At 41.6% G+C, this 23,155-nt stretch overlaps 1 protein-coding gene across 2 annotated transcripts in view; it reads left to right on the top strand.

Moving 5' to 3' along the window:
- The window catches only part of BCAT1 (branched chain amino acid transaminase 1), a 110,301-nt gene extending 87,719 nt beyond the window's left edge, over nucleotides 1-22,582 (top strand). For both annotated transcript variants that reach the window (XM_082256142.1, XM_082256141.1), the window contains exons 6-11: nucleotides 797-960; nucleotides 3,643-3,785; nucleotides 10,462-10,547; nucleotides 18,836-18,976; nucleotides 21,218-21,292; nucleotides 21,798-22,582. In XM_082256142.1, coding sequence (XP_082112268.1) covers nucleotides 797-960; nucleotides 3,643-3,785; nucleotides 10,462-10,547; nucleotides 18,836-18,976; nucleotides 21,218-21,292; nucleotides 21,798-21,845 — 657 coding nt within the window. In that variant the 3' untranslated portion in view covers nucleotides 21,846-22,582. The remainder of the gene's footprint in view (nucleotides 1-796; nucleotides 961-3,642; nucleotides 3,786-10,461; nucleotides 10,548-18,835; nucleotides 18,977-21,217; nucleotides 21,293-21,797) is intronic.
- Nucleotides 22,583-23,155: the final 573 nt, after the last annotated feature.

Here is a 23,155-nt window from a genome sequence, read left to right as displayed (position 1 = left end):
AAACTGTTCCCACAAAGTTGGGAGCATGAAATTGTCCAAAATGTCTTGGTATGCTGATATCTTAAGAGTTCCCTTCACTGGAACTAAGGGGCCAAGCCCAACCTCTTAAAAACAACCCGACATCATAATCCCCCCTCTACCAAATGATTTGGACCAATGCACAAAGCAAGGTCCATAAAAACATGGATGAGCGAGTTTGGGGTAGAGGAACTTGACTGGCCTGCACAGAGTCCTGATCTCAACCCGATAGAACACCTTTGGGATGAATTAGAGTGGAGACTGCAAGCCAGGCCTTCTAGTCCACATTAGTGCCTGACCTCACAAATGCGCTTCTGGAAGAATGGTTAAACATTCCCATAGACACACTCCTAAACCTTGCGGACAGCCTTCCCAGAAGAGTTGAAGCTGTTATAGCTGCAAAGGGTGTGCCAACTCAATATTGAACCCTACGGACTAAGAAGCTGAAATCCAATGAATTAAAGGGGTGGGCTAGGGACAATCAGGCTGAGGAGTAAAAAGTTACATGATGATGGTCATCCTGCAGTCAGGAAATGAGGCAGACTCTACCCACAGTTTCTAACGCCCACTGTGGGAAGCTCACAGTGTGCAGCGAAATCAGAGTAAGCAATTTCAGTATAGGAGAGGAATCTGCAAAACTGTGCAAGACTGAAAGGAAGGCTGGAGATCAGATTTAATAGATAAACTCTGATTGTTGATCTCGGCTTGGCTTCTGTATATGTCAGCACTCTCCCTACGGTAATTTCAGGTGAAATCAGAGATTTTCTTATGTTTGCAGGCCTCTCTAGGTATAAAGAGACCATCCAAGGCCATGCTCTTCGTCATCCTCAGCCCAGTCGGGGCTTATTTCCAAAGTGGGGCTTTTAATCCAGTGTCACTATGGGCCAATCCAAAGTACGTCCGCTCCTGGAAGGGAGGCACCGGAGACAGCAAGGTTGGAGGGTGCGTGTTTCTTTGTAACTTATTGTAGCGTCTGTCCTAAATTGTCATAATAAACTCCATACACCATATCTTTGCCTTGAGTTGACCAGATACCTTTATAACGGCTCATTGTGTAACCATGCATGGCCTGGAATGGTCTCATGTTAAAATCTAAAGGCTAGAACACACTTTAAGAAAATCGGGCAAACATTTTTGTCCGAGGAACGATCGTACGATTTTCTGATAGTGTGTACATAACTTTCGACTGCTGATTCCGACCTTCCGAATTAAAATTTCCGAAAGGAGAAACTCTAAAAAAATTTTTCGTTCGGGACCAGAGTGAACGATTTTTATTTCATGCGTACCATTTTCGTACCATTTTCAGAAATATAAGGCTACATTCACACCTGAGCGTAGCGTTTTTGCGCGTTTTTACTGCGATTTTACTGCGATTTTTACCGCGATTTTACAGCGATTTACAGGCGTTTTTATAGGCGTTTTTTGGGCAGGCGTTTTTAGATTGAATAGAGACCAATGGAAAACGCCTGTAATCTACCTAAAAAGAAGCTCATGTACTTTTTTGAGCGTTGGGCGTTTTGCTCACAGACAATAGGATTTGTCCTGTTGGTCGTTTTGAGAGCTGATCCTAGAGCAGAAAAACTCCCCAAAAACGCCCCAAAACGCCTACATGTGAACGGAGCCTAAAAGACTTCGCATGATCAGAAACAATAAACAAACAAAAAAAAAATCCTTTGTCGTAAGAGAAATTTCATACATTATTTTCTTCCTCGGTTCCCACTTGCTGTGAAACAATGAGGAAAATCGGACGATCGGTCACCCAATTTTCTTATAGTGTGTACTCCACTTCACTCCAGACAGAACAATTTGCTTTACGATGGCCATACACTAGTACATCCTAGAACGAACGATCGTACAAATATACGCATCCGCATTTGTACAAAAATTCTTAGTTCATTCGATTAGATGACTTGACAAATGTTGTTTGAAAGAACTTCAAAATTTTGTTTTGGAGTGAATGTAATTTTTTGAACAAAAAACACATTCACAGTTAGAATTTCGTTCGACTGAGAAACATTTTCCACCCTGCTTCTTTGAATATTCTCAATACTGGGGTTGAAAACGGACATCAATTTCACCCCAGTAATGATTAGAAAATTGAACAAATGTTCTCAACAGTGGCGGCCCGTCCATTAGGGGCGCAGGGGCGCTGCCCCACCATCTAAGCATCCGGTCCCCTAATCTACATGCAGGGCACTGGATGCATGGATTCCAGTGAGGGTTTTTTTTTCTTGAAGCACATGATTAAAGCCAGAGGCTCTAATAGGCTTCAAAAAAGGGTGGGCTCGGGGCGCAGAGCACTGCGTCCTGACCCCACCCAGTTGTGTGACAATAGCAAATGAATATTTGCTATTGCCACAATGATTCTCCTCCCGGCCAACCAGGAAGCGGGTCCTGAGACCTGTTTCCCAATTGGCCAAAGGAGAAGGCATCCTGTTTGTGAAGGAGAAGGGAGGAGACGGTCGCCAAGAGGGGACATGGAGGAGACTAAGGGGGAAGCCGTTGCCGCCTGTCAGTCTGGAGGAACAAGGTAAGTGAACTGGCACCCCGGGGGAGGGTTAGAAACCTGACAGAGGTAATATCCCTTCCCCATCTGTTTAAGGATAAAACATTTTTAAAAATGGCCGCCGTTGGGATTCAGTTAGGCTGGATTCACACTGTTGCGAATTGGTTTCCCTGCATCTAATTCATATGACAGGAGACTGTGCCTGGCTCTCAATGGAGCTGGTTCACATAGCTCCGTGTCGGTTTGCAGAGAAGTCCTGTGCGTCTTCTGGTCCGTTTCAGGTCCGAAGTCAGTCAAAAATTCAGACCTAATTCGGACCTGAAACGGTGCACGGTGATGCACCGGACCCCGTGCTGCCAGCCATTCTGAATTCAGTGTGAACCCAGCTTTAAGCACATCTTGGGTCCTGCAGAAAATAAATTATTTGCACCCCTGATCTGATTGTTCTGGAAGTGTTTTGTGCACATAGGGAGGAGGGAAGTTGCACCGCACAGGATGATTGCTCAGAGACACATGGAAGAACTCTGCAAGCCCTGCTGTAAATGATCACCTTGTACAACAAGCCATTCAGTTTACAATAGAAATAAAAGGCGAAACATTTTTGTATGGATATAAAAAACATTATAAATACCTTTTTTTACCTTTGTGCCCACATTCCCTCTTTTCTCAGCTGCATAAGAACTGGGGGAAGGAGAAGCAGCAGTACACTGTGATAGGCTGTGTTGGGGGTGAGGGTGAGGGGGGGGGGGTTAGGACAAGTCTCATCATTGGAGGAGAGTACACTGAGCTCCCAAACCCCAGACCTTACCATTGTGTGCTATCCTGCTTAGCGTGGTCAGTTTTTAAAAGGAAAGCAAGAGGACTGGCAGGAACACCAGCGATTTCACTCAAAGAAAGCAATACAAAGCGAACAAGATACTTTCTCATACGAGTACATGGTACAGCAGGCACATATCAGGAATATGAAATGTTGGGGTAACAAACACTTTAATATGGAAAAGGGAAAAGGATATCACCTATTAGACTTCCGGTTAGTTGTTGTGTTTCCTGGTCAGCATTTGTGGTTCACTGATCTGGAGATGCACATTATAGACGTGTGTTATCTGTTTTCTCCCCAGGAATTATGGGAACGCCATTTTTGCGCAGTATGAGGCTCAGGATGCCGGCTGTCAGCAGGTCCTCTGGTTATATGGGGAGAATGAGCAGATCACCGAAGTTGGGACAATGAACCTCTTCCTGTATTGGACAAATGAAAATGGAGGTAGTTTATTTATCTCTGTAAGGGCACATTCAAACTGATCCATAGCATAAACACATATGTGTTTTTGCCATGTTTTTACTGCTATTTTACCACATTTACAGTGCGTTTTTTACAGGACATGTGACTCAAAAACTGCATCAAAAATGCAACCGCAGGTGCGTTCTTGATGCAGTTTTGATGCGTTTTCTATGTATTTCAATTGGGGGTGCTTTTTGGTGCAGTTTTTTTTATTGCAATAAATGCAGCAAGCCCAATTTTACTAAATGCAGTGAACCCGCAACAGATCGGTGTGAAGCGTTCCATAGGATTACAGTGTCGTGTGGTTTTTTTTTTTTAGCTTTTTTTAACTACTTAAGCCCCGGAAGATTTTACCCCCTTCCTGACCAGGGCCTATTTTGCGATTCGGCACTGCGTGACTTTAACGGACGCTGTACCCAAATGAAATTGACGTCCTTTTTTTTCCCACAAACAGAGCTTTCTTTTGGTGGTATTTGATCACCTGTGCTATTTTCTGATCATGCGCTAAAAATGAAAAAAGAGCGACAATTTTGCAAAAATAACAATATTTTTCACATTTTTTTATACGAAATCCCCCCCCCCCAAAATGTAAAAATCAAAATTTTTTAACATTTTAGGCCAATTTGTTTTCTGCTACATATGTTTGGTAAAAAAAATTGCAAAAAGCGTATTTTGATTGGTTTGTGCAAAAGTTATTGCGTTTTACTAACTAAGGGAAAGACTTTTATTATTTTTATTGTTTTTTTTTTTTTTTAACGAGTAATGGCGGTGATCTGCCTTTTTTTTTTTTTGCGGGACTGCGACATTGCGGCGGACAGATTGGACCCTTGACTGACATTTTTGACACTTTTGGGGTTACCAGTGACATTACTACAGTAATCAGTGCTATACATATGCACTGTTACTGTAAAAATGACACTGGGAGGGAAGGGGTTAACTTTATTGGAGAGGGAGGGGTTAAGTGTGTCCCTAGGGGCGTGTTTCTAACTGTGATTGGATGTGGCTAGTGGTGTAACAGCACAGATCAACGGTCCTACATAGCAGGACCGTATGATCTGTGCTTTTACACAGGGAAGAATGACAGGTGGCTTTGTTTACATTAGCCACCTGCCTTTCTCCCTCTCCACCCGACGATCGCGAGTGACCGGCGGACATCGGGTCCGCCGGTCACACGCGCGGGCTTCTTAGGGTACGAGCGGGGGCGGGAGCGCGCCTCCGGCAGCGTGCACTCGCCCGCCCCCTATTGGCTCCCAGGCTAGTGATGTACCGGTATGTCACTTTGCCTGGAAGGGGCTGACCGCCGCCGTATATAGTTGGGCGGCGGACGGCAAGTGGTTAACGAAAAAGTGGAAGAAAAAATGGATCAGTGTAAAAGCATCCTAAAGGAAACTTGAACTGGAGCTTTCACTGCTCTGCTTCACTTCTGTTTCTGGAAATACTTTTTGCCTGGCAGTCTTTGCACTTAAAGCTGAACACCAGGCAGATATAAAAGACACACACCAATGCTGCGCTATATTAGCTAAAACAGCCTTTCTCAACCTTTTCAACACAGAGGAACCCTTAAAATAAATTTCTGGTCTCGGGGAACACCTGCTAAAAATGAAAAATCTACAACTCATGGCACATTAGTGTGACAGTCAGTGGGATGAATGCTCCTTACTCTTGTCATCATTAGGAAGAATTACCTCCTTACAGATAGCTAAAAGGAACAATGGTGTCATTGGGAACTCATCTGAGAGGCAGAAATTGCCCATTTCTCATGGAACCCCTAGCAACCTCAGGAGGAACCCTGGATGAGAAACCCTGAGCTAAAACATCAATACATGTATTTTTTAAATGCAAGCAGAGTGTGTACCTGAATGTGACCTGGTATCAGCTTTTTACAATCTCTGTACAGCAGATCTTAAACTGGTGAAGGAAGAAGCAGCACAAAGAAACAATCAGTTATGTTGCAGTACAAGAAATACAATGAAAGGAGAGAGTAGAGATTCGTCCTCTTCATAGGTGTGCACAGCCTATTGCATTAGGGTGTGCACCCCAAAGCTCAAACACACATGCATGCGTGCGTCTTCATATATATGACACCAGCACACTGACCACCCTGCTGGCGCAGTTAAAGAGCAGTGCCTAAGCACTTCTCTTACGGTAGAGCCTATAGGAGGGGGATCTTTCCCCATCTCCCTGCCTGCAGACAGTGACAATGGTAATACGCACAAGGTGATTAGGGTGTGCCCAGGCACACTCGGCAAACCCTGTGGGCACACCTATGGTCCTCATCACTGTACTGCTTCTCCTTTACTGTCCAGTCACAGGCTGAGGGTAGATCCATGCAGCTGTTGAATGGCAGAATAAATGCAGCAAACTTTCTGGCTTTGCTGTTAGATCTGAAAAGAACAATGGAACTGATACTTTATTTCTTTTATTTCTTCCTAAACATACCTTATATATTCCATCCATCATGTTGCATTGGGTGATAATTGAATTATCATTAAATAATGTACTGAGTGAGTTTATTGTAGAAGTCGTGTGTGCTGCAGAATCACAAAGCAGAACAGAGAGCACAGCCCTGGGTGGGGGCAGATGGTCTGAATACAAATTCATTTCAAATCCAATTTAGGGCTTAAATGTTCCTCTCCTACAGAAAATACGAAAAAAGCAAAGACAATGTTGTATTAGTGACCTCACACAGCCCAGGAGATCTAGATAGAATGTCTCTGTTTCCAAGTCTTAATTATGGTCCTATTACATTTTCAGAATCTGGTAAATATCCCCCTATCAGCTCTCTGTTATGCATATTAAATCTAAAGTTAAAAAAAAAATCAGTCTGACAATGCCAGAACTTTTTTTTTTTAAATGTTCTTTCCTATAACTCTCCACCTCTGAAATGCCCTGCACTGCTGAAGGACTCTGTTCCTTCTTCTATCCAACTCTGATTCTCTGAAATCCTCTGCTGTGCTGGAGGACTCTGCTTCTTCCTCCATATCACTCTCCTTTCTGGAAATACTCTGCACTGCTGGAGGGCTTTGCGCCTTCCTCTATCTAACTCTCCTTCTCTGAAATACTCTGCTGTGCTGGAGGACTCTGCTTCTTCCCCCATATCACTCTCCTTTCTGGAAATACTCTGCACTGCTGGAGGGCTTTGCGGCTTCCTCTATCTAACTCTCCTTCTCTGAAATACGCTGCTGTGCTAGAGGTCTCTGCTCCTCCCTTTATCTAACTCACCTTCTCTGAAATACTCTGCTGTGCTGGATGACTCTGCTTCTTCCTCCATATCACTCTCCTTTCTGGAAACACTCTGTACTGCTGGAGGGCTTTGCGCCTTCCTCTATTTAACTCTCCTTCTCTGAAATACTCTGCTGTGCTGGAGGACTCTGCTCCTTCCTCTATATCACTCTTGTATCCTGAAATATTCTGCATTGCTGTATAACTCTGCTCCTTCCTCTATCTCACTCTCCTCTCCTGAAATACTCTGCACTGCTGGATGACTCTGCTCTTTCCTCTATCTCACTCTCTGATTGCGGCATCTGTTCCTTGCATAATATTAGATATCACTTAGATATTAGGAAATATGATTTTGCGTATACAGTATATCCAAAGTCTCCTGGATTCAGGGCTCTCTGTTGTCTGGCAGTGGTTGTTGGATCTTACACCCAGCACTGCCAATAAGCGGATAGCGCAGGCTTTCCTGTATGGGGCCCATCAGTTCAACAGGGGAGCCCAGGCAGCTGACTAGCAGGAGAAGGGGGTGGAAAAGAGCAGCAAGCAGGGGCACTATCACTGAAACCGATCCCCCTGAGGATTCTGCCCCCCCCTCCCCTCCTCTGGCTTTCAGCTGCTGTTGGGGAAGTTACAGGGGGATCAGTTCAAGTAAATATGCCACCCCCCTTCCTGTTGCTCCGATCACCACCCTGTACTCACATGGTCCTCAACCTGACTCCCCCTTTCCCCTTCTCGCAGCTCCAACCTCCTTGTGTCGCTTCTCTTTCTCTCCCTCCCACCGGCAGTCTGGTGGGGCTGAGCACTCCCGCTGACGTTAGTTGGGAAGGAGAGAGAGCCGAGATTTTTTTTTCATATAGCACAGGCTCAGGGACACATGACGTTATAAAATAGAGGGGATGGCATGATCATAGTATAGATTTGAGAGCAGCAGGAAGGGAGGATCGTGGAGTGGACAGGCAGGAAGGGGAGGGGGAAGGAGGACACAGGAGACACAGGAGAGCAGAGAGGAGAGCTGCGGATTACAGAAGCACCTAAACTGACCACAGTGTCAGGGCTCAGCAGCCATGATAAACCATGGTCAGTTTACAGGAGGGAGGGTATAGACAGGCAGGATCAGCCAGGTATTTCACGTCATACAGGGGGCCCAGTTACACAGCACAAGAACTGTGGTGCTGTATAACATGCTTTAAGTGAACAGGATCCATTTTTTTTTTGTTTTTTAGGGTAACAAACACTTTAGTATTTTTCTCTGTCTCAAAAGTGAGCCATCAGGGGTCTAAACAGACTCACTGTTTAGACCCCTGATGTTTCACAAAAGCTCTCACCCTCTCTCCATAGCGTAAAAAATATAGAAAATAAAATTGTAAAAAAACATAATTAACCTGCCTAGCGGTAACCCCGAGCGTGACTCGGGGTGGATTTTCCATGCTGTTATCGGTATCCCCGAGTCACGCTCGGGGTGGATGGGCAGAGCGCGCAGCGGTGTCTTACCTTCTCCTGGCGATCCAGCGATGATCTCCCATTGCTGTGATCGTCAGCCATCTGAGATCCCTGCCGCTCGTCCGTCCTCCGTCGGTGTGATGACTTCCTAGTTCCGTTCCCTGCAGCAGCAATGCTGCATGGGAGCGGAACTAGGGAGGGAAATTCAAACGTTGAACGTTGCACAAAACACAAACACACACATAACATTTATATTATATATATGTATGTATATATATATATATATATACACATACATATATATATATATATATGTGTGTATGTATATATATATATATATATATATATACACATATATATATATATGTATGTATATATATATATATATATATACACACACACACATATATATATATATACACATATATATATATATATATATATATATATATATATACACACGTATATATATATATATATATATATATATATATATATATATATACACACATATATATATACACACAATCAATAATATAATTTTATTATATAATATAATATATATATATATTATATATTATATAATAAAATTATATTATTGATTAGATTATAATTCGTTTGTGTTTCAAATTTATCACATCTGGGATGTCTACTAGAGTCTTGTTTTGGTCAGGTTTAAGTCAGTAATTACTAAGAATTGTAGGCCTATAATACATAACGACAAATTTCCATGAAAAAAATTGTACCGCTTTTGGTACAGAATTCCTGACATAATCATACCGCCAGGGAGGTTAAGGGCTCATTCAGCTACCTTGGCCGTGTGAGTAAGTGGTTCGTTCATGTGGCTGGAGCCACCTGTTACTCAATGAGGATACAGCGGCTGTAAGAACACAGCAGCAGGTGTGGGTGAGTGACCCCAGATGCACAGTGTCTGTGTTTGGGGCTTTATACCTGCACCCATATGCCTGTCAAATTAGGATCTGTGGCTGTGTTTATACAGCTCCTCCATCCCCATAGCATAATATAGGTTGCCTGCACACAGCTCCAGCCATATAAGCAAACTGCTGATTCACACTGTATAGGCCACAGTGCCCATATGAATGATCCCCAAGACCTCATTCACACATAGAGCTTTATTTATTAACTCAATACAGTTGTATCCTTTAGGAATTGTATATATTTTGTTGTGTTTGTGTACGCTAATGATTTTAGTGTATTTTTAGCGAACATTTTGATCTTTTTTAGAGAAAGAGGAGGTCCTGTCAGGTATGCTGCACAGGGCCCCATGATTTCTAACAGCAGCCCTGATTAAATCTACTGTATAAGAAGTGGTATGTGTGCAGAGAGATATATTTAACTCTTCCTCAGATGCTGCCATGACAGGAGAGGAGTGAAATACACTTCCCTTTACTAGATATCCCCATATCGTCTTCCTATGCAACTGCTGATCTCTCACATTTTGTATTGGGTTCATTCTGCAGCCCCTAGGTGAGGTTTCCTCAGTCTGGTGGATTTATTGCTAGTGTGACAACTGGCGGTCCTCTGCACCCCATTCATAAAAGATGTGACCCAACAGGTGGTACAGCCAGTGATGGCACATTGGAGGAATCAGCTGACAAAGGGAGCATACAATATACAACTAGGCTGATTTACTAAATGAGTTGGAAATCTTCACACAATAAACTGTGTGAATATTCACTTTAACTAGCTGATCATGATAAAAGCAATATCCTGTTCAGTTTGAGTACTCAGTGATGTGCAGATGAAATAAATAAAAGAGAATTTGCTTTTGATATGATTAAAAAAAATAAAAAATAAAGGAAATATTGACGCAATGTATTGTGTAAAGATTCTCAATGCTTTTAGCAACTCAAAGTTTCAAAATCTGCAAATGATTTGTTAAATTGAAGCAATTATTTTATTCTCACTAACCTTCACATTCTGTTTTTGTATTGCCAGCAATTAAAATAACTAAATGAATTACTTTGTAACTTTGCAGAACTAGAACTGGCTACTCCACCCCTAGATGGTATCATTCTTCCTGGAGTTACAAGGCATAGTATACTAGACCTCGCCAAAAAATGGGTAAGTACTCCTCTGTAAAAACAAGGGCACCCTGCAGAATTTATAGCATGCACTGCCCCCTTTGCAAGGCTGAGACCTGCCAGTGTCATGGATTGTTCTCAATCATCGTCTGGGAAGACCAGGTGATGTCAATCTCAAAGGTTTTAAATGCCCAGACTCATCTGACCTTGCCCCAACAATCAGCACCATGGGATCTTCTAAGCAGTTGTCTAGAAAACTGAAAATAAATGACGCTCACAAAGCTGGAGAAGGCTATAAGAAGATAGCAAAGCATTTTCAGATGTCAATATCCTCTGTTCGGAATGTAATTAAGAAATGGCAGTCATCAGGAACAGTGGAAGTTAAAGCAAGATCTGGAAGACCAAGAAAAATATCAGACAGAACAGCTCGCAGGATTGGGAGAAAAACAATTCAAAACCCACGTTTGACTGCACGATCCCTCCAGAAAGATCTGGCAGACACTGGAGTTGTGGTACGCAATTCCACTATAAAGAGATACTTGTACAAATATGGTCTTCACGGAAGAGTCATCAGAAGAAAACCTCTTCTACGTCCTCACCACAAAAATCAGCATTTGAACTTTGCAAATGAACATATAGACACGCCTGATGCATTTTGGAAACAAGTTCTGTGGACCGATGAGGTTAAAATTGAACTTTTTGGCCAGAATGAGCAAAGGTACGTTTGGAGTAGAAGGGGCACAGAATTTAATGAAAAGAACCTCTGTCCAACTGTTAAGCATGGGGGTGGATCAATCATGCTTTGGGGTTGTATTGCAGCCAGTGGCACAGGGAACATCTCACGAGTAGAAGGAAAAATGGATTCAATAAAATTTCAGCAAATTTTGCCATCTGTGAAAAAGCTGAAGTTAAAGAGAGGTTGGCTTCTACAAATGGATAATGATCCTAAACACACCTCGAAAACCACGGGGGATTACATCAAGAGGCGTAAACTGAAGGTTTTGTCATGGCCTTCACAATCTCCTGACCTCAACATAATTGAAAATCTATGGATAGACCTTAAAAGAGCAGTGCGTGACAGACAGCCCAGAAATCTCAAAGAACTGGAAGACTTTTGTAAGGAAGAATGGGCAAAGATACCTCAAACAAGAATTGAAGGACTCTTGGCTGGTTACAAAAAGCGTTTACAAGCTGTGATACTTGCCAAAGGGGGCAGTACAAGATATTAACTCTGCAGGGTGCCCAAACTTTTGCAGACGCCATTTTTTTTTTTCTGTTATTTTGAAAGTGTAAATGATGGAAATAAAATCTAACTTTTGTTGACATATTATAAGAATGTCTAATCTGTAATTTTATGCCTTTTGGAGATTTTTCCATCTTTCTTTGGCTTCTTTATGCACATTAATACAAATTTTTACCTGGGGTGCCCAAACTTTCGATCCCCACTGTATTTATTAGTTACATATATTTTGAAGCAGAGAACAAAAAAACATTGATCAAAATTAGAGAACACTTTAAGATGCCTCCCAGGTATTGGTGTTAATCTGGCACCTTGTACTAAATTAGAGAACACTTGCAGATGCCTCCCAGCCTGGTATTGGTGTTAATCTGGCACCTTGTACTAATTTCTTTAATTATCTGACAAACCCTATTTAACTGGCAGCATAACTTTCCAGTTTTCACTGAGTTTGCAAGACGGTGAGCCGTTCTAAAGTGACTGAAACCCTCGGGCAGAAGGTTGTCCAGAAGAAAGCCAAAGAGATGACCCTCTGAGCCAAAGCAAGAGAAGTTTGTCATTCCAAATCTGTGATTTATTGAATATTTCATCTTTACAATGTCACAAACTCATATAAGTCTCCCAAGAAGGCTGGTTGTCAATGAAAGACAAGTGCAAGAGAGGACAGGATAATGCGGAGAATCTCAATGGCCAATCAGTTCAACACTGCAGCTGCGATTGTTTGAGTAAGGATCTGTCAATTTATACAGTGTCTCGCCGTTTAAGAGAATTCGGACTAAAAGCCCACTCTGCAGTGACCAAACCTCTCATTAGCAGAATCAAAAGGCTTGACTAACATTTGCTGAGGAGCATGTTGTTGGAGAACTGGACCAAAGTCCACTTTAGTGATGAAAGCAAGTTTAATTTATTTGGGTCCGATGTTCCTTGTCAAACTGGGGAAAGACTGAACCCAAAGTGTGTAAAGTAGTCAGTAAAAGGGGAAGGGGGAAGCGTCATAATTTGGGTGAGGTTTTCTGCAGGAGTTGGGCCTCTTATACAGCAACATGGCAGAGTGAATGCAAATGTTTACCAGAAGCTTCTTCGACAACATGCAGTTCCTTTCCTACGTTCATCACCCAATTAGCCAGCAATTTTTATGTACGACAATGCCCCCTGTCACGTAGCAAAACGGGTAAAGCGGTTCCTTGACAGTGGCGGAGCTAGACTTTTAAAACAGGGGTGGCAAAGGGGTGGTGATATTTTTTTGTGGAGGATCCTCTTCGTCGCGGATTTTTAGTAGTGCAGAGTTACTGCAGTGTGCCCCCATTCAATGCAGAGTTACTACAGCGTGCCCCCATTCAATGCAGTGACCAGCGTGCCCCCCATCAATGCAGTGACCAGCGTGCCCCCCCATCAATGCAGTGACCAGCGTGCCGTGTCCCCTTCAATGCAGTGACCAGCATGCCCCCCATCAATGTAGTAACCAGCATGCCCTCCCCATCAATGTAGTGACCAGCGTACCCCCCATCAATGTAGTGACCAGCGTACCCCCCATCAATGTAGTTACCAGCGTACCCCCCATCAATGTAGTGACCAGCGTACCCCCCCATCAATGTAGTGACCAGCATGCCGTGTCCCCTTCAATGCAGAGAGACTTAACTAAGGTAGAAGATCACAGCCTGACATCCATCCCACATGTTCAGTCTGCCCCGCAGCTAGTTCTCTTGACCGAGCGGTGAGCGCGGCACAGCGAACAAATCATGTCGTGAGTAGCGGCACAGGGAACCAATCAGGTGTGCAGGCACGCGTGATTGGTTAGCTGTGCGGCTGCTCACGGCGCCGCTGCTCACCGCTCAGTCAGGAGAACTAGCTGCAGGCAGGCGGAACATGTGGGACGGATGTCGGGCTCTGTTCTGCTACCTTCTACAACCACTGAGTATCGTATGTTCGGCGATGTGACTATCGCCCACGCTCGCAGCACGATAGTCGATATCACATCGACTATCGTTCAGCCCTAACTATGAGTGTAATGTTTTCAGCGGGGTGGCAACAGGGGTGGCAAGGACTTCGTCTGGGGTGGCAATTGCCACCCCAGCTAGCCCTCTGGCTCCGCCACTGTTCCTTGAAGCTGAAAACATTGAAATAATGAAATGGCCAGCCCAGAGTCCTAATCTAAACCCATTAGAAAACCTCTGGAAAATCCTTGGCGACAAAGTTATGGCCAAGAAACCCACTACAGTTACCAAACTGGGGAAGAGACTGGAAGAAGAGTGGAACAAAATCACACCAAATCAGTGTGAGAGACTAGTGATGTCCTGTGGCTGCAGATGGCTGAAGTCATTCAAAAGAAAGGGCCTATACACTTCCGACTAATTGTTGATTGTTGTAACCTTCAGAAATTTTAGTTGCAATCGTTCTCTGTGCTACACTCATTGCTGTTCTCTAATTTTGATCATTGCGTTTTCTACAAAATAAAATGTTTTTTAGTTGAAGTGCCTTGGTTATTTTGAAAAACACTGTTCTATTAGCATGGTATAGCCACAACAAAAATTCCATCAAACGTTTATCAATGAAGATTACATTATTTCTGAAAAAATCAAGTGTTCATAAATTTTTCTCTAATTTTGATCACCAGTATATATTTTCTGTCCTAATATTTCACTGTGCTGTAGAGGGAATACTGAGCAGTCACATCAGTCTCTGCATCAGAGGAGCTTACACTCCAAAGTCCCCACCACTGTCATACACCATTATTATTATTATACATTTATATAGCTTTGACATATTCTGCAGTGCTGTACAGAGAACACTAATCCATTCATATCCGTCTCTGTACAGGGGGGGGGGCTTACACTCTAACGTCCCCATCACAGTCACACACTATTATTACTATACATTTTTATAGCTCTGACATATTCCATACTGCTGTACAGAGAACACTGAGCCTGTCACATCAGTCTTTTCATCAGAGGAGCTTATACTCTAATGTCCCCACCACTGTCACACACTAGTATTACCGGTATTATATATTTATAAAGCTCTGAGATACTCTAAAGTGCATACAGAGAACACTGATGACCCCTGGTGGTAGTAGATTGCTGTGATATTTAAGATGGATCTCCATTTCTATGATCTCAGGATACTAAAACTGGTATGGCAGTATGCATTAAATCCAGGCTTAGGTACAGTATTACAAATCAGAATGAGAGTTTATTTTACTGCATTCATGGGGTTTGTAACCTTTCTGTTGCAAGTGTAGCATTACCCCCGCAGGAACCACTTGGTAGATTGGGTTCTCTGTTCTTCTGCCTCGACTCTGAAAACAACCTTAGCCCTACTGAACCACCAGGTTAAGCAAATTGATACTGCACTGCTACTGGGAGCACAAATGTAGATACCCTGCAAACAACTTATGGTCAATATCAAAAAACAGACATCAAACTGGTTAGTGGTAAATTAATCCAATATATTGTCACGGGTTTCAGTAAATAGCATTATGCACATAAGTAAGTAAAGGATTTGATCAGGGGTGCCTAACCGAGCCCTCTGATGTGGCATCCTACTCTGGGATAGAGGGACAGTAAGCCCAAATCTCTGGTTCCTGACCCACCATCCCAGAGCATCAGTGTTCTGAGTGGAGCCAGCGCTGGAGGAAGCACAGCTGCAGAGGGCCCAGAGCCGCATAAGCCGATGCTTCCTGTATAGTGGCGGCTCCTGTCACAGGGAGGGGGAATACAAAATGTACTCAGCCTGGGACAGCAACAGCTGACAATACTTGTAGCAAGTGAAATTCTTGAATGGAAAATTATTATTAAAGGTCATTATATTTTTTAAAATCACAGTGTATATATAGACATATCTGTTCTGCACTGGTTACTGGGCTACTCTCAAACTGATCTGCAGGTGCAGTGAAGTGCACTTGCGGGTTACCTGCACCAAGCCATAGACTTCTGTTATTACTTGCGAGTTTGGTGCGCTCTCAGAAAGTGCACCACACCTGCAGGATATAATAGAAGGTCCAATCGGACCCTCCATTCTCCTCTATGGAAGGGCAGATGTAAACAAACTTGTGTCAATTTACCCCCGCCTACCTCCAAACGATCCTCTAAAAAAAATCTTTCCGTCCCCTTCTGTCTGGGTGGATCGGATTGGAGGGCCCATAGAGTATAGCGGGCTATGTCCATGTCTGTTCTGTCATCTGCCCGCTCTGCTCATTGTGGCCACTTAAGTGGCCCTCGCTCTTCAAAAGGTTGGGCGCCTCTGGATTAGATTAATCACAGTTCACTAGACAAAATGATCACTAGGCAATAGCAGCATAGAATGGAGTTCTGTGCAGCTAAATTCAGAGTAAACCCAGTCATCCATAGAATAAGCAATAAGTATTGGCATTAGAAAACAGTAACAGCAATGATAATCAATGCTGCAATAACTCCTCTGTATACAGTAGGCTATATTCTTACTATGGGCAATAGGCACTTCTTACTATGGACAATAGGTAAAGTCTTTAGCCCTAGTTCTTCAGCTGGCTAACGTTGGGGCCCAGTCTTTATAGTTGTGCACATGAGTCCAGTCCCAGTAAAGTCCGCATGCAGCAAATAATGCTGCTAGTTAGATGGGCAAAATCTCTATGTGCTTAGTCTCTGCTAGCAGCAACAGGTTAGTGGCAGCAGTGTCCTCTCACCTGTTCCAGTGATACAGCAACTGGGTCCCACTGTTCAGATGTTAGCCCACTTCTGGATCTGCCTGGAATGACTCCAGTCCTCAGCACAGAGCTGCAGGCTAGTAGCAGGTTGATGTGCACACAGGAGCAGCCATGTGCACACCTCGATCTGCTTGTAGCAAAGAGAAAATTCCTTGGTATTGAGCCTGTGAAAATACAGATCTCTCCCCTTATACCTGGCTCGCATTGGGAATTGTAGTCCAATGGTCCATAGACTGCCATAGTAAAGTTTCTTTCTGAACTTCATCTGCCATGATTCAGTGCTAGCGATCATAAAGTCTCTTGAGCTCCATTGGCCTGTCAGCTCCCTGGTAGATGGAGGCGAGGTAGTGTTAACCCATTCAGCTGAAGACTATTGGGAGCACAGAGAGCACTGCAGCACTTTTCTAAATTTCTCCCTGTCTTTAGCCAAGCACCTAAAGTATTAATTTCCTTGACATTTTCCACATTTTGTCATGCTACAACCATGGAGAAGTTTAAAGCAGGGTTAGATTATAAACAAAATATCCCAAGCTGTGAACATCTCAAGGAGCACTGTTCAATCCATCATTTGAAAATGGAAAGAGTATGGCACAACTCCAAATCTACCAAGACATGTCCATCCACCTAAACTGACAGGCCGGGCAAAGAGAGTATTAATCAAAAATTCACAAATCTGACCTTTATGGAAGAGTGGCAAGAAGAAAGCCATTGTTGAAAGAAAGCCATAAGAAGTCCCATTTGCAGTTTGCGAGAAGCCATGTGGGGTACACAGCATACATGTGGAAGAAGGTGCTCTGATCAGATGAGACCAAAATTGAACTTTTTGGCCTAAAAGCCAAACGCTATGTGTGGCAGAAAACTAACACTGTACATCACCCTGAACCAGAGATGTATAGTTACTAAGTAGAACTACTTCACTACTGTACTTAAGTACCGAAAGGCGGTATCTGTACTTTCCTAGAGTAGAACTTTTTTCTCCTACTTCCACTTTTACTTCACTACATTTTTTCGATGATTTCAATACTTCTACTCTGATATTTTTTTTTTGTGCTGCATAGTTACTCGTTACTATTATAAAAATGACCACTGCCAGAACAGTAGATGGCAGGTTTCCTGAAGCTCAAAACATGTGTATTATCAGCGCATACGAAAATAAATGCTACTGTATGCATAAATAAAAGCTGCATTTGAAATAATAAAAAACAATATGATGTTCAAACTTTTGACTTCTTTCATTAATAACTACATAACACAGTACTTGTACTTTTACTTTTAGTACATGAGTAACATTTTTTTTTTTCAAAACTACTGGTACTTTTACTTTCAGTACTTGAGTAGCAAATTTAAAAAAAAAAAAAACTACTTGCAATACTTAAGTACAAAAAATGTTGAATACTTTAGTACTTCTACTCAAGTCACTTTTTGATCGAGCACTTCCACTTCTACTTAAGTCACTTTTTGATCGAGCACTTGTACTTTTACTCAAGTATGGGTTTCGAGTACTTTATACAACTCTGCCCTGAACACACCATCCCCACCGTAGCATAATGTTGTGGGGATGCTTTTCTTGAGCAGGGACAGGGAAGCTGGTCAGAGTTAATGGGAACATAGATGGAGCCAAATACAGGGCAATCTTAGAAGAAAACTTGTTAGAGTCTGCAAAAGACTTGAGACTGGGGCGGAGGTTCACCTTCCAGCAAGACAACAACCCTAAACATACAGCCAGAGCTACAATGGAATGGTTTAGATCAAAGCATATTCATGTGTTAGAATGGCCCAGTCAAAGTCCAGACCTAATTCCAATTGAGAATCTGTGGCAAGACTTGAAAATTGCTGTTCACAGATCCTTTCCATCCAATCTGACAGAGCTTGAGCTTTTTTGTAGAGAAGAATGGGCAAAAATTTCACTCTCTAGATGTGCAAAGCTGGTAGCGACATATCCAAAAAGACTTGCAATTGCAGCAGAAGGGGGTTTTACAAAGTATTGATTTAGAGGGTCTGAATAGAAATGTACGCCACACTTTTCACATATTTATTTGTAAAGCATTTTGAAAACCATTTATCATTTTTCTTCCGCTTCACAATTATGTGCCACTTTGTATGGGTCTATCATATAAAATCCCAATAAAATACATTTACATTTTAGGTTGTAACATGACAAAATGTGGAAAATTTCAAGGGGTATGAATACTTTTTCAAGGCCCTGTAGCTAAATTTGACAGAAATGTTTAAAGAAAAGGTTCATTGTTTTTTTTTAAAGTGTAGATCCCTTATAGGAAATTAAGAATGTAATAAAAAAATATTTTATCCAAAGCCAGAAATCATCAAGCAGGTTTATTCAGAATTCAAGAGGTTAGAGACAGCTAGTTAAAGTATCCTGATATGACATGTGTTTTGTGCCTTTTCACAGGGTGAGTTTAAGGTGTCTGAGCGTTACATCACTATGAAAGAATTATTAACAGCATTGAAAGAAAACCGGGTGAAGGAAATGTTCGGTTCCGGCACGGCTTGTGTGGTGTGTCCAGTTGGAACTATACAGTACAAGGATGAGGTGAGGTTATTGAGTTTAATTAGTTAGTCTAAATTTTTTTTGATTACTCAATAAATCTGATAAAAATTGGCGTGCAATTTAGATAATATGTAAAGTTTTAAAAAAAATATTCTTGAATATCTACAGTATATGCAGTGGAAAATATAACTAACCAGTTATCCACATTAAGAATAACAGAAATATATATATATATATATATATATATATATATAAATATATACTTATACATCAAATCATCAGACTCAGAGATCAAAATTATTTTTTAAAGAAAAAAAAAAAAAAGACCTAAAACACTGTTTTGCGGATTTTCAGACAGGACTGTAATAATATTATGAATGACAGAGTCCCTTGTCATAGGCAGGTAGCTTGATGCAAGCTAACTGTGTTTACGGTCACTAAAACATTGAGTATCAGAAACATGTTTTTTTATCACCTGTCATGATGGGGTTAAAACCAAAAATTAGCCCTTTATTTACCTCATTTTCTGGGGTCTCTCACTTTCGGTCCTGGCTCCTCCTGCCTTCAGAGTACCCCCATAGTAAGCTGTTTCTTATGGGGGCACTCATGCAAGCTTCATCCCTAGATGCACTGCGTGCTTCTATTAACACACACAGTGTTGCTCGGGCTCACCCCCTGCTCCCTCCTAACAGGAATTGATTGACAGCAGCAGGAGCCAATGGCTTTTGGGCACAACACTGGATTGAGATTAGTATCAGGTAAGTATTTATTGGTGGGGGGGGGGGAGAGATGGTCACAGAAGGTTTTTTTTTTTAAGGTAAAAAAAACCCCTCTGCATTTAAAATCACTTTAAATCACTTCCTTCTCCTGGCCAGGACTACATGTCCCATGAGGCATTGCTGCTCACACAATCACAAGTTCTCAGGCACTCTGGCTCCGTTCACATCTAGGCATTTTTGGGTGATTTTCTGATCTAAGCCTTTAGCTCTAAAAACAAAGACAAATTGTATTCATTTCAATAGCCCCTGTTTACATCTGAGCGTTCTGTCGCCTTAGGCAAAACACCTGTCGCTCAAAAAAGTACAAGAACTTATTTTTTGGCAAATTGCAGGCCTTTTACTGCTTTTCATTGGTCACTTGTCAACTCAAAATGCGTGCACACAGACGCTGCAAAAATGCCAGAAAAATGCCTGTAAAAATAGCAACGCCTTGATGTGAACGAAGCCTTACTGACATGTATTGACAGTGCACTGCACTGCGTATACTGACATGACATGTAAACGAATAATTCATTCTGTATGCAGGCCAACTTATCGTCTGACCAACTAATCAGAAATGAATATAGTTGACAACTATTTTTATTATTGATTATAATCAATTATGTTGAATAGTTGCTTCAGCCCTAGTAGATATCATCAGTTTGTCTGACAATATGGATGCCGCTCGATGTGCCACACTGTAGAGTATCTTCATTTGAGAGCACGCGGAAGCTTTTATTTAATGAGAAACAGAAAATGACAAACTATTTTTTTAATTTCATTTTATTGCTACGTTTTTATGTAATAACTGCCTCTACAACGATATTCTTGAAGCCAAAAAAAAAAAAATGGAATAAAGGTGGATAAAAAAATTAAAATTGTTTTTAAAATCATTTTTTTTTTTTTACAGTTTATAAAGAATAATAGACTAGAGTTGTCCAAACCTGCGGCATGATTTTTATTAAAGAGGAAGTAAACACTCCTCTGCAAGTTGTACCTATAGGTAAGCCTATGATAAGACTTACCTATAGGTACTGTAAATATCTCCTAAACATGTACCGTTTAGGAGATATTTACCTTAAATGCAGCCAGTGACATCACTGGCGCATGCGCTCTGAAGGAACGTCCGCTGGTGCCGTTCCTTCAGAGCCCCGTGCCGTGACCGTCGGCTCCCACGCGCATGCGCGGTAGTGACGTAATCGCGGCTCCAGCCAATCAGATGGCCGGATGCCGCAAACCCGGAAGAAGGGCAACAGAACATGTCACCCATGAGAGAGGTGAGCGGTCTGCACTTCGGGGCTTCGTTTTAAGGTAAGTATTTCATAATAAGCTAGTAGGCGATGCATACTAGCTCATTATGTGTTTGTCTTTCAGGTGTTTTTTTTTTCAAAACAAAAATTCGGAGGTTTACAACCTCTTTAAAAAGCGGAGAGCAACCGCGTGCAAGTAAAATGCTTAGTGATTTGTAATATTTTCATTTGTATTTGTAACTATTTTTTAATCCTTGTATTTTGGTTTTCCCCAGAATTTACATATCCCAACAATGGAGAATGGACCTAAAATTGCTGCTCGTGTATTGAAAGAGCTGGCCGATATCCAGGTGAGTTATTACATTCTTTGGCCTTGTTTGGAGGCAGAAACGCTTCCCATGCTTTGTACAGTTAACAGTTTTTTTTTTTCAGTTTTAGGAAAGGAGCAAAGTGCAATCACAATTTTTTTTTTATAAGGACTGATTTAAAGCCAAAATGTAATGTTAGCATATAATATTTTTGCTTGTTCCCCTTTCCCCCTCAATCAACACACAATTAATATTTTTTATTAAAATGTTCTTGTTTGCAAAATATAATTTTTTTTAGACCCAGTGGCCTCAGGACTACATCTGTCTGTTGGTCTTTGTTTTCAATAAGAACATGTTTGGTGGGAATTGCCAGAAAATTTTAGCTCCATGGGTAAAGGAAGCGTAAAAGTTTTTAGTCTAAATAATTGAATGTATTTATTTTGTAATATTTAAATTACATTTTGCATTATCACTGTCATATTTTTGGTTTGACTTCATATTTTATATTATTTGTAAGTTCACTTTTAAATGTTTTTTATGATTCCAGTATGGAAGGACGGAGAATTCCTGGACCGTAGTGGTGGGCAGCTCCTAGATGAACTCCCGAATTGTGAACACAAGACATACAAATAGAGCCCGCTGTATTATGTCACCCAGTGTATTATGGGTGTTGAATTGATGTTCTTATCCATGGGTTTAGCTAATAGAAACCTTTTCTAGCTGTAGAAATCTGTGAAACACAATAAGCACTTTTCCCAATCATATCTTAAATGAGGTGTCTCGTATTAATGTGCTCAAAGTGTCGATGATAAATTCTCCTCCAATGCACCGTTATCAGGGCACAATGTGAAGGCTCTTCACTCTGTACTTGCTTTAATGTGGATTAATCAGGGTTTTAGATGATCTGTTTTATTACATTGTGGTGAGAAGTACACAAAAATGTGAACAGTTTTGTATCTGAAGCAGCTAAAAGACATTTTAATTAGGGTGTTTTATACTTTAAATTCTCGCAGAGCAATATCTGATGAAGCACAAGGTTTGTGAAGCACAAAGTGATGCCGAAGATCCAACTCAATCATCATGTTGGCTGTATAGCTTTTGTATCATCATACGAAATTATTGGCACTACAATTTAGAAATGAGTAGACTTATTTTGGTAATAGCCAATGGACCCCATTCCTTCAGTAAAATAGAACTATTATTTGAGACAGCTGGTACCTGTTATAACTAGGGCTCCCGTCCCGCCATTGCCCAGTTTCAGGAGGTGCTTCTTAGCCGGGGCCAGGCCAAAGGATAGGCAGAGGAGGCAGTTGCCTTAGGTGCTTCAACAGGAGAGAAGAGCAAAATGGGCAGGACCCGCAACGTATGCTGCTGAGATAGTTCACAGCTCATGGGGTGGGGTGGGGGGTACTTTGGCTTTTTGTCTTGGGTGTTAAATGACCTTGTCCCAAGCATGGTGCTTAGGGATAAGTGGAATAGATTTAACTGCGAAGTGACTAATTTTGCCAATGAATTTTCTCCAAGCTCTTAACTTTTAATTTCCCTCGCTCTGCTGCTTAGGAAAGAAATTTGCGCTTTTTATTTTATTTAGAGGTTTTTTTTTTTTTGGTAGTTTAGCTTCTCTTATTTAGCGTTTTGTATTTTTCCCATTTTTTAAGTATTTATTCGTTATTTCTGGACTGTTATTTTTTTTTTTTTTTTTGCTGTTTGTTTTTTATTTTGTGAAAAAACAAACCAAAAAAATAAATAAATAAATAAAAGCTATAACATAATGCGGCTAATGAGGGGCAATGTTTCATTTTCTTTGCACAAGAATGGTCCAGAATGGATAAGAGGAGCTTTGTAACCCCTTGGGAACTTTTAAAGTCCAATGCACCCTTATGAACCAGTTTAATTCCACACACT

This window comes from Pelophylax lessonae (genome assembly GCF_965119305.1).
Source record: "Pelophylax lessonae genome assembly, chromosome: 4".
NCBI classification, from domain to species: domain Eukaryota; kingdom Metazoa; phylum Chordata; class Amphibia; order Anura; family Ranidae; genus Pelophylax; species Pelophylax lessonae.
This window is presented reverse-complemented; position numbering and strand designations above follow the sequence as displayed.